A 13031-nucleotide genomic window follows, 5' to 3' on the forward strand; every position below is an offset into this window, starting at 1 on the left:
TTCTTCCTTCTCCCCTCTAAGCTCAAAAACCACAGCGTCTTGTCTTTGCACTCTTTAGGTACATGTCACCAAATTTGAGAGTATGATATTGATCCAACCTCTTTTATTAACCTTAAGGTAAGGAGAAAGCTCCCCATGTCCCACCCCTGGAAGTGGAGAAGATGCACAGAATTTCAAAAGTTCTCCGTGTCCACTGTGGAGGCCTTAGTTCTGGAATTGTCTAGTTGGTTTTCAGAATCCCCCTCTACGTAGTCAGCATATAGTCTAGTCTTTCCTTTGAAATACAACACCTTTTGAATCTTGGTGCCAACATGCAAACTTCCAACTTAGCACTCTGTTTAAGACAGGGAAGATTTAATTATGTTTCATGTTAAGCTACTGTCTTCTCTTCTTAGCAATAAACTCTTTCCATGGTGATATAACCTTCAAAAGAGCTTTTGCAACTTTGTGAAAATGCCCATACACTCATGTAAGCAGAATAAGTTATGAATGAACATTTGTTGAACACCTATTTGATTGGCAAAGCCCAGTGTTGAGGGCTTCACATGCATTATCATATTTAGTATTCACCATACCTCAAGCAGTGAACATCATTATTCCCGTTTTACAGATGAGAATACTAAAAATCTAAAGATAAAGTAATTCACCAGCAATCTCCACTAGTTCATAGGAAAGCTGAGCTTAAACACAGTCAGTAGGGAATTTGTTTCCTCTATTAAGAAGAATTACCTTTAAAGGCTTTAAGTAGCTTTTAGGGAAAAGGAGGGGTTGTTTTTATTGTTGTTATTGCTGTTTTTATAATATCAGTTTTAATGCAAATTATTCTTTACATAATGTGAAAGAAAATGCTATTTTAAAGATCCTGACACCTCCAATTCTTTGCTTTTGTCTGTGAGTGTGTTTTTAAAGTTGGAACCAAACAGCAGAACACCTGGTGGGGATTCTAATTCTAGTTGACAATGGAAAACATCAAGTAGGTGGGTATTCCCAGGGGTAGAGTACCTACATACACCCACAATAAAAGCATTAAAATGTACACCTGAAAATGTTCTTTCTCACAGTTGCTTATTAAAAATGTGTGCCATCTATTGCTTGCAAAGTGGTTTAAGATAATTCAACTCATGTCCTGGCTTTATGATGCCACCCTTGGGCCCATAGCCATTCTCTATTCCCATGCCCATGCCAGATATTCTTAATCATCTTGACATTCTTTCTTCCTGACATTGGAACTTCCAGAGCTTTAGGAAGCCAAAGCCAACTGATTGTCACAGCCTGCAAAATTAAAACTACTTTTTTAATGCCTTTTTTTTAATGATTTTTCCCTTTGGTTTAATGTCCTTCTGTAATTGGAGGCTTTCATCTGCTTATCTTCATGCCTTTACCACTCTGATTCAGATTCTCCACCAGAAACCCTCTCAACATTTGGACTTCTCTTAGTCTTCATCTTGGACATGGCCAAATACAAGAAGGCATTAGATGGCATCTTGGAAATTAAATTTTGTTTGTGAAATAATGGTATTCCCCTACCCTCCTCAGAATCAATATCCTAATCAGGGTTGCCAAAATAATTCCAAGCATGTTTAACCTTAAATCTGGGAGCACAATGAGCCTATAATGAATGTATCATTTAAGAAGATAAAATCATCCCTTGGAGGAAGAAAGAGAACAGCTGAAGCCAGAGGAGAAAAAAAGAAGAAAGTGATTGGCTGCTTCCACTAGGTGGTTGCTCCCCACCAGCTCCCTGCCTCTCAAATGCTTTAAGCCCCTTATTCAAGTATGGACAAAGTAATGGTAGTGTTAACAAAAGCCTTTTGACCAAAAAGTGCTGAGGTTACACAAATATTTGGAAAGGAACTGTCTCTGCTGATGCATTGAAAGCCCTGAGAAAGCCACTGATTTTACAACATTGACGGGTTTCCTGTTCTTAAAGACATGGACAACAAAATTACTTGTCAATTTGACATCTGCAATCACATTCTTGTAGCAGAGTTTAACAACATATCATAGATGGCAACAACACATGGCCCATCAGATGACTTGTCCGACTGCCTGCACTTCTGTGACACTACTCTCAGACTGTTTCAGATGACACCCACAAAGTAGCGGTGAATGCATTCAGGGCATTTAACAACCAGGCAGAGGTGAATCAGGGCATTTTGAGAACCTGAGGACCCAAAAGAGTTATATGACCCTAAACTGCAAGCACTTGCTATAATCAAAATAATCTTTATGATCCTTTCTATTATAATTGCTGCTAAATAAATTTTAGTTCCAATTGGGTGTAAGACACCCATAAATATGCATGGAAATAGGAATCTTTAAAATATGGATACTAATGAAACACTAATCACCTGGCTTTTCTTGCATCATGTGAAATTGTGGTTTATACTGTTAACACATCTAAGGAAAGGGACAGGTAGACATGAACAGCAACAACCAAATAAGTCTCCCATCACAGAAGCTGGAACTCTTTCAGGTCACAAATTATCATTCTAATATTGGTATGGGTCTCAGTCTGGTTAAAGTATTCATAAGAGATGAATTATTACTGGTAGAGAGTCAGGGCAATGACACAGAAGATCATTGCAAACGATGCCTGAGCTATTTGCTGTGGGATTGATGGGGCAATAACTTTACTCAAAAATTTCTAATGTTGCCAGCTCGGCATAGGGTAGGCTGTGCTTTTTGAATTGAAGTGGAAGTCAATGAATGAAGCATCCTCCATGTTGAGGATTCATGGGAGCATTTTGCTTCACACTTGGATGACTTCAATAGTATTCCAGCAACTGGTCTTGTGGTCTATAGTCTCTCACCACTTTAGTCCATTCTATCCATACTGCCACATTCATACCAGAATATCTCCATTTCTGCACTCTTTCCCAACTGCATCAAAGCCCATGCATCATAACCCCTTGGCTGGATGGAGTTTGACACATGCTGGCCTGTTGCCTCCTCTGGCCTCCAAACTGGAGAGCTCACCATCCTCCCTATCTCTCATCTCTAGGTTAGTCTTGCCACTTTACCCAATCCCATCCAACCTCCCTATCTTCTGTGAGTCTTCCTAAACCATCCCCACCTTTCTTCCTCTGAAGTTACTTGTTTATCCTCAATATTCTTCTGCGCACCTGCTATATAGGTATAGAAATTGTCATCAGATAGTCCCTGTCCACTCATTTAATATTTTTCATTTCTCCCCTTGAATTGGTAGAATCTTTCTTTCAATGTCTTATTACCCCTACCCTGTACCAACTGCATCTCCTTGGCATCCCCCATGGCATATGATGCAATGCTTACAGAAAGGAGGGTCTACAGGAACCCAGCTGCTCCACCAGAATCCTCAGTGTCATAGGAGAACATGGATTAGTTTTGAGTATTGAATGACTTGAACATGAGTCATAGCCAGTCACCTTATTTGTTCAGCAGCATGACCTCTATCAGGATTTCTTCTAGAAGTAAATTCTGAGCTTTGGGGATCTGAGCAGTCAAACTCCCCTAAAACCTAGTTTTCAGATAACAAGTGTCTCAAAAGTATCCTCTTTCTACCTTTGCCCTGAAACAAGACATCCCCTGTCCACTTGTCAAACCTGTTTTAATTTCCTGATTTAGTTGAAATACGTGTGGATGCAATTACATCCACTAAATCCCAAAAAGCCTAACTTTATTTTTTCCACATCTTTTATTGGTGTATTATAGTTGTACACAACGATGGTATTTGTTGTTACACATTCGTACTTACATGAAATATAACATAATTTGGCGAATATCACTCCTCAGCCCTTCTACCTCCTCCCATCTTTTGGCCCCTTTCCCCTACTGATCTGCCTTGATTTTCATGTGATCACCCCTAAATTTTCTTGTCCTTTTTCTTCTCTATCTTCTGCATTTGAGAGAAAACATAAACTTTGACCTTCTGAGTTTGACTTATTTCAATTCTAGTTCCATCAGTTTTCCTGCAAATGACATAATTTCATTTTTCTTTATGGCTGAGTAAAATACCATTGTGTGTGTGTGTGTGTGTATAATTTTTTCTTTATTCATTCATTTGTTGATGGACACCTAGCTAGACTGGTTACACAGTTTGGCTACTGTGAATTGTGCTGCTATGAACATGGGTATGCATGGATCACTGTAGTATGACTTTAATTCTTTAGGATAAATACTGAGGAATGGTACAGCTGAGTCATATGGTAGTTCCATGCCTAGTCTTTTGAAAAACATCTATATTGATTTCCATAGTGGTTGTACTAATTTAGAGTCCCACCAACAGTGTAAAAATATTCCTTTTTCTCTATATCCTATCTAGCATTTATTGTTATTTGTATTCTTGATGGCTGCCATTCTGACTGGTGTAAGATGAAATCTCAGTATAGTTTTGATTTGTAGTTCCCTAATTGATAATGATGTTGAACATTTTTTTCATATATTTGTTGGCTATTTGTGTTTCTTCTTTTGAGAAGTGTCTATTTAATTCATTTGCCCATTTATTTAATTGGGTTATTTGATTTTTTTGGAGTAAAGTTTTTTGATCTCTTTATATATTCTAGATATTAATCCTCTGTCACAAGAGTAACTAACAAAGATTTTCTCCCATTCTTTGGGTTCTTTCTTCACATTCCTAATTATTTCCTTTGCATTGCAGAAAACTTTTCAATTTGATGTCATTCCATTTATTAACTCTCACCAAAAACACTAGTTTAAAATACAACCTCTACTAGTAAAACAGACAACTTTTTATGAATATGGAATCTCAGACCTTTGCCACCTGGGCATCTCTCAACTCTTTGTTGCAATCTTTGTGAAATCAAAGTCCATAGAGGAATTCTGATCAGATATGTAGAGATGTTAACAGGCATCAGAGCCAGCCTAAGCAAAATAGACTCATCAGGACATTTTTAGACAATCCAGTGTGTGATCATCTCTATCCTTCAATGAAAGAAAGCAAATTAAAACCAGCATATTGTGATACAATAGAGAATGTGACAAAACTCCCCACAATGCACTGCCAAGTTTTTGGCATGCTGACATGGTGATCCTAACATCCCTGAAATGGGGAGAAAAATGATAAATGCATAACTTCAACAAGGTTTTCTGACTCTCAACCCTCCGGCCCCTGCCCTTCACCTCACAGGCAAACTCCCTTTATTAAAGGGCTCCTTCAGTCAGGCCATTACAGATTCCTCTGGCTCTGACACTACTGTTGTCCCATCCTTGATACATGATGCTAACGCCTAGGAAAAAAAGAGAGGAGAGGTGGAAAGGACATAAGTGGCACATGTTTTAGTGATATCGCAGCTCAGGGTTGGGAAGTGAGGCTGTACTTAGAGGAGAGGCTGGTGAGTCGTTTGCATTTGCCTTTCTGCCTCTCCTTTCACCCAGAAAGCGCATCTCGTTACCACGGAGGCAGCACAGACTCCTGTCAATCATCCCGGGGCAGAATGCTTCTCTTTTCATCACTGTGTGTTCTGTAACTGTCATGTGCTCTGCCTCACTCTGAGGCATTCTCTCGGGCTACTTACTCCCACAGACTCCTAAACACACTGACATCCTGCCTAAAATAGAACCCACCGACTCTGCCTCATAAATGCATCCAGCATTCACAGGCTTTCAGCTCAGGCCAATCAGATGGAGCAGGTCTGAGAAGGCCTAAAACACTGGGGACAGCCAGAGTGGGTGGGTCATTCGCTGAGTTTCCTCTGTACATGCATGGAAAGGGGAGTTATCCAAAGTAGCTTGGGACAGGAGGTTGGTTCCCTAGGCCTTTCTTACATCACCTGTGGGGGTCACAGGAATTAATCTTTGAATCCTGGGAAGCTTAATGCAAGACCATGCATCAATAAAGTACTTATGTGCTGTGATCTATTGATGTGGACTACTCCTGACCTTGCTTGCAGTGGGGTCGTGTTTGTGGCTGATGCTGCTGTATGGACATGGAAGCTTTTCTGGGGGAGACTGCAGGCCTGGAAACTCCCTTAGGGATGACTGAACAATCTTGGAGTAATTACTGGAGCTTTATCAGTGTCCATTGACAACTGCCATTGATACTTGATATTCGTACAGCTCCTCCATTAGAACCATCCCTCAGGGGCTTCTGTAGTGGAAGCAATGGCCAGGTGAGGAGGGGGCTTTCTCTGACATGACCTATCCTCCAATAATGTGGTCTTGCAGTTCTCCTGTGGTTCTGGGTTGCATTTGGAGATCTAGTGGTAGCTGATTCTAAAAACTATTCATTGAGGAGTTGTTTACTGAGAAACTACCTTCAAAGCCCTGTGCAGGTGCTATGGGGGTAGGAAATAATATTACTTATAAACCCAGTTCACAAGCAGGTAATCACCTAGAGAGAAATTGCAATCAGGATGTGAACACTGTCGCAAAGCTGGTATCTCCAGGTGATGGGGGACCCAAGAAGCAAAGGTCAAAGCAATTATTTGGGGGCCAGCCACACCCAGATTCCAGTTCTACCTGTCACCTACAAACTCCATTAAGTGGCTTTGTGGAGTTCCTTTTCCTCCCTATACCTCTATGTCTTATCTATGAAGTAAAGGCATAACCAATACCCACTTCATAGAATTGTCAGAAGAATACAGAATGAAATGAAATCATACATGTGAAAGCACTCTCTGAGGCATTATTATGACTATGTCTTGGTGACCCACAGGCCAGGTCACCATGCGTCACAATTGAGAAGCAATCTTTGACAATGACCCACAAAACAGAACTGCCTAACCATCCTGCATATGATATGTGCAGGAAAAAAAAAAAAAACCATCTGCATAACAAGCCCCCAAGACTGCCCTTAGAAAAGTCCACCATATTTGGAAACACATCATAGTTTGGTTTTTACAGATTAAACCTCTTCTTAACAATGTATGGGTAAGGTCTTTATTTCTGTGGACACATTGGACATTTGCTGCTCCCTTCCGTGGTGCCTTCCTTCCTTCCACAGCAATTGGATCCAGCAGGCCCTTCCCAAAGTCAGTCCCCTTTATTTACTGCCTGAAGCCACAGGCAGATGCAAAGGAAAACCTGTCCCGTCACCTTCACAGAGGCCCAAATCGCCAAACTTTAGCTCCCCTACTTGTTTAAAATGCATCATTTAAAATGCATGTTTTTTTCTGATTTCACCCTCTCAGAGTCCCTTCATCTCTAAGAATTTCAAACATTTATTTATGATCTTGATTTTCTCAAGCCTTCAAAAAGCTTAGGTCTATTGGCAAATGTGACATGGCTGGTAGGTGGCATAGCCGGGAGGGCAATCTTGTTCGCCTGTCTCCAGAGCCTGAGCTCTCCACCACCATGAGCACCAGGATGCCTGAAGCCCCACATCCTGCTGGCAGGAAGTAGACCCCAGCATTGAGAGAGAGAGAGGGCAGAGGAAAGAATGTCAGGAGCAGCCTGTGGAAGGGGAGCCCCAGAGGTCAGGACAAGTGGGGCCCTTGTGGGGAAGAGATGTAGTCCTCCAGGGGGCCAAGGCTTTGACTGCTGGGAAACCATCCTCTTCCTGGTTCTGAGAGAAAGCCGATGTCTGTACTGTCCTGGAAGAAATTGCATGTTTATGCATTTATCATTGTTTTGATTTTAATTTTAAATAAGATACATTTCCCTTCCTGTGGTGAATGCAGTCTATGTGGAATTATCTCTTCTTAACTCATTCCCTGCTACTTTTTTTTTTCACAACTCCATACCCTTCTGACCTACTCCTGGAAACCATCTTACAAGGCCCAGGGTACCATGTGGTCTTTGGTTGTATGTGCAGACCCTAAATTGAGCCAAGCTCCTCACATGTGGGTTTATCTTTTACAGATTATTGGGACCATTCCACTGATGCCTAATCCAGGGCCATCAAGCCAAGCAGCAAGTGGCACTCAGGGCCTTCAAGTACAGCCTATCACCCCCCAGCTCCTGACAAATGCCCAGGGCCAGATCATCGCCACAGTCATCGGGAACCAGATCCTGCCTGTGATCAACACCCAGGGCATCACGCTCTCCCCAATAAAACCAGGCCAGCAGGTAAAGTTCCCACACCAAACTTGTCATTCCTACCAGACACCTCTCTTTACCCGCCCTTCTCTGTTTTGGTATCAATGAAAAGTAATTCTTGAATTACTAAATATTTAACCTCACTAACCCTAACATACCAATACTTTAAAAGTAACACACAACTTTATTTCTCATTCTTAGAATGTAGTAAATAACTAAATTGCTCTCTAATATAAAAAATGGGAATATATAAATTATAAACAGACAGTGGCCTAAAAATCCACTGAGATGTATTTTATTCATCTATATCTAATTTTCAGACATTCTTAAATGAAGTAAAAAAGAAACCAAGAGTGTTTACACTTTAACTGGAAATGAATAAAATTAAACACCAAGAGTGCCCAAGTTGATGCTGGGATTACCGCCTTCAAATAAGGGAATGAAAAGTAGGAAGTTGTGTTTGGTTGATTTTACTAAAACCATGATGAATCAGTTCATATTGTCATTAAATATCAATTGAGCACTGCCTGTGCATTTATGCTAGAGGCTCGGCATACAGCGCTGAAGAAGATAAACACAGTTCCTGGCCTCATTGGAGTTCCTGGCTAATTGGTTCTACTATTTTTTTTTAATAACCTACTACATAGTAGTAGGCCCCTGCTAAATTCTAAGAAACAGAGACCCTCAAAAAATGATTTCTGCTATTAAGGAACTCATAATTTTGTAGAAGACACAAACACACACACACACACACACACACACACACACATACCTTATTGTGAAGCAAAGCAGAGAATAACCTATAACAGGTCAGTTATGACCACAGAGATGGTAGTGACCAACTTAGACCACGGAGTTTTAAGTCCTCCCAGAGAAAATTATTTGAGAACCACTGGGCAAGAGTTAGCCAGGCAAATGAAGGGTTAACAGCATTCCAGGCAGAGAGAGTAGCAGGCACAAAGGTAGGGCAAGAGGGCAGGATGTTGAGAAGCAGGAGGAAGGTTCCGGTGATTGGAGCATAGGGACAGTCCTGGATGGGCTTTGTCCTCTGGGTGATCCTGAACATGTTACATGTCCTCTTGGTGGCCCAGTTTCCTTGTCTGTGAGATGGAGATATACCAGCACCTACCTCACAGGGTACTTATGAAGGTGAAATGGTTCACATATACGAAGGGGTTAGAATAATACCTGGCCAGAGCAAGCACTAATTTAGTTGTGATGTTGGTGATGACTGTGAACATAAGGTTTACCCTGCAGTCTTAGGACTCTATAACAGACATTGAAAAGGGAGATTGGAATGCTCAGCTTTATTTTCTTTTCCAGGAAAACAACTCTGATAGCATTATGAAGGTTAAAGTGATGAAACTTCTATTGTAAACAAGCCCTTGAGGAGATGATAGTAAAACACAAGCAAGAATTATTGAGAGTGGGTACTAGACAGCTGAAAATAAGTCTGGGATCATACAAGAGCTCAGGACAGAAGAGCCAGATCCAAGAGTCGTGAGTACATTTGTTGTAGTTGAAAATAAATGAAACATCAGAGAAAGCATGAGGAGCAAGGGAAGGAGGGCAGAGCCATATATCATCTTAGGAACACCAGCTCTTAAGGGATAGAAGAAAAAGGAGGAGAGAAGCTATGGTACAATAAGTCGGAGAGGATCCTGGAGCACTGTGATCTAGCATGCTAGAGTTTCAAAAAAGTAGCACATGGATAAGTATTAAATGCTGCATAGCAGGAATCAGGTACAGCAAAAAAAAAAAAAAGAGCAATCACTCTTTCTCTGTTATATTGTTTGAAAGTGTGGGTCTTCTCTATTTTAAACACTTGAAACAAGTAGTCTGTTTAATGGGCAAGTCAAGAAATAAGAGATGGGCAAAGCTAAGACCCAAATATAAAATTGGAGGGTACACTATCAAAAGAAAGATGGCAGAAGGGAATGTTGGACACCATCAGCAAGTGCGTGGCCAAGCAGATGCCTTTATGTGTTGTTGGGAAACTGAATAATACAAAGCAGTTGGCAAGGAAGCAAATTACAAAGGAAAGGGAGGGTGAAGGCCACAATATCAGAATTCAACTACAATGATACAGAAAAATCCTCCCAGAGTCCCCAGCCATTGTCTCCATTTGGCGTCTGATCTAACTACAAAAAGAGTCCATTCTTGGTGGCACTCAGAGGCTATGAAAGGAAAATACATTTGCTTGTTCAATTAATATTTAAAATCCTGTTTAATAAAAATATTTATGGACTGCCTACCATGTGTCAGGCATTGAACCAGGAAGTTCAGCTATGTCGGTGAGCAAGGCAAAAGGAGTCCTTCCCTCAGGGAGTTTAACAGTCTAGCAAGAGAGATGCACATTCATTAAAGACTTATAGAAATACCTACCTAAGGTCTGCAGCTAGTGTTCTGAGTATATCAACACAGGAAAAACAGAGTCAGGTCTGAATACACTTCCTGGACACAGCCTCTAGGTTAGGAATACAGCAGTCCCAGGCACCACCTCTTCCTCTTTCCCTAGATCCCATGCAGTGAAGCAGTCCCCACCAAACTGCCATTAAGGACTTTTCCTCCCTGTGTCTCTCAGATGACTAATTTCTTTGACAATCTACAAAGGTCCATTTGATTTCCTACCTTCTACTTGTTCCCCAAGTAAGGCCAGATTCTCTATTTCTCATGGCCTTTTAAGCCTAGTTCTACCTCGTCCAAATATGTTCATAATTATCTGTAGGAAGAAAACATGAGGAGATCTGCCTCTTTTCATAAAGTATGCTAAAAGTTATTTCTGTCAGCAAAGCCAAGTTGTAAATTGCCAAAAAGGTGATGAATTAGTTAGAAATCATTAACATTTAATATAAAATAGCTCTCACTCTCACCTTGAATTTCAAAGGTGGCTGTGTGGGTGATAGACTACTGCTGTTACATAAAATTTCAGCTCCATATTTGAGGCATTATAATTTTTGCTCTAGGAGAAGGGCCTAAACAAGAAATGGTGCCACTCCTTCACTTCTTGCCCACAGTAGCCATCAGTAACCCATGTCCACTGTTTCTCTCATGAGCCCAGACACACCTCCAGGGCCTTCTCACACTGTGCTTGTGAGCCCTTAGAATGAAAACTTGTCACTATGGAGGGAACCAATGATCCTCTGTAGGTCTAACTACCACCTTTACCTGTCCTCTTCACTGCAGTATCAGAAATTTCGCAACTGGGGAAAAAAAAAACGGCCACCTTCTTGTGGATATACCTTGCAAATCCAATTCACATCAGCCACAATGTCTAAACAGTGGATTCCCTCTCATATATGTGCATGCACAATGAGAGAACACATGAGCATAGCTGAAAAGAGAGATGTGGGAAACACCTTCAATTCCCAAGTCACAGCAGGCACCAAGAGGTCTCTTGTTCTAATTAAATCAGAGGGCTAACCTAGTAGCAGAACAACCAAGGAACCAATGGTAAATCTGATCAGAAATATCAGGGAAATGATGAAAATAATGAATGGCTTCATTTCTTGTCATCGGCTCTGGTTGAAACACTTTAGAACATAAGAAAAGTTAATGAGTTGGATGAATCAACAGATATGCAAGTCTGAGTTCAAGACTGTGAGTCAAAGGATCATAAAATTCTCAGAGTCAAAAAGTTAAAGACTCAGAACCAGACATATAAGGATATATTTTTCAATTTTTTTCTTTAAGTTTTACCCTTTAACTTGAAGAAATATCATACGGACAAACTCTTTAAAAGAAAGGATTTCTATCATTCAGTGGAGAAGTTTCTCAATTTATTTTTTCAAGTGATTTATGACAAATCTCACAGAGCATAGTACTGACAGTAAAATAAGTCATAAATTATAGGAGCAGAGAGTCCCCTAACCCATACTCAGAAGGAAGTCCACTTTCACAGAGTGAGTCATAGGACTGAAAGACCAATTGACCTGAAAGGATTCATTTTAATTTTAAAAAATAATAATTGTATCCTTAATTTGTTTTACATCTGCTTATCATTAACTAAAGGGGCCTGAATAAAATCTAAGAATGGAGGATCTATCACTATTGATGATTTATTTCTCTGGTGATAGACAAAGAAAAACCTGCAGTTATTGTCCGAAATACAAACAGTATTTTTTTAAAAAATACATCAGAATCCAGAATCCCCAGATGAATATAGCTTCCACAGTGTCATATCAGAGATGCTTGGTGAACAACACAAGGAGACAAAAGCCAGAAAAGGACTAGGTGGAAAAAGAATAAAAATCTATGCACATAGAAAAATTACTTAATATGAAAATATTTAGTGGAGCTCAAAAGTAACCTTTTATTCTACATTCTTGACGCTTATGACAACAGACCTAAAGAAAGAGATGGATTCCAGTTCCCTGGCTTATTTTCCCCCTGATTGTCCTCTGACTGTGAACTAATAGTTTCTTCATAAGTCATACAGACCCCCATTTTTGTGCATATTTCTTCTTCCTTTGAATAAATATTAACAAAAGTTAAGGGGAGATTTTAGGATCATGAAGAGGTAAAAATATTTGAAAGAAAAATATAAGTTGGAAAATCATAGCATTGAAATTTACTTTTCAAAAATTAAATACCATAGCTATAATTCTTGGAAATCACCATCCATGAAGACCTTCAATTTTTCTTCAAAAAGTTAATCTTGGTGTTCATAGAAAGCCAATGGAAAGTGGCTTGTTTAAATTAATTCTCTTAAAATGCTGTGTGATTATCCAAATCCATCATTTTGTTTCCAAGTAAATGCAAAAATGTACTCATCTATCAGTTTTTAAAAATCAGCCTCCTTCCCCAGTCCTGGTTTAAGTTACTGTCTCCCAATTTTTTTTCTTGGAGCTACCCACAAAAGACATAAATGAGGCATTTCCATCCACAAGTGATCTAAAATGTACAGGGGTTTCCCTTCGTAGTGATCCCAAAACAAAGCAGCCTTTTGACCCTCCTGCCAGGTATTTCAACATCTCACCTCTTTGGTTTCACCTTGTCTGTTTCAAGTTCAGCTGACAATGGCTCATGCTTTCTTTATATTCTGTGCCCCAAGA

General features: G+C 40.1%; 1 protein-coding gene across 1 annotated transcript in view; it reads left to right on the forward strand.

Annotated features, from left to right (window-relative positions):
• The window catches only part of Pou6f2 (POU class 6 homeobox 2), a 370228-nt gene that overhangs the window by 337597 nt on the left and 19600 nt on the right, over window positions 1-13031 (forward strand). The window contains exon 6 of the mRNA XM_046460650.2: window positions 7801-8007. Within this exon, the coding sequence (XP_046316606.2) occupies window positions 7801-8007 (207 nt within the window). The remainder of the gene's footprint in view (window positions 1-7800; window positions 8008-13031) is intronic.

This window comes from Marmota monax, unplaced genomic scaffold, assembly GCF_021218885.2.
Source record: "Marmota monax isolate L192 unplaced genomic scaffold, Marmota_monax_Labrador192_F-V1.1 WCK01_AAM20220418_F8-fsc00107, whole genome shotgun sequence".
NCBI lineage: Eukaryota > Metazoa > Chordata > Mammalia > Rodentia > Sciuridae > Marmota > Marmota monax.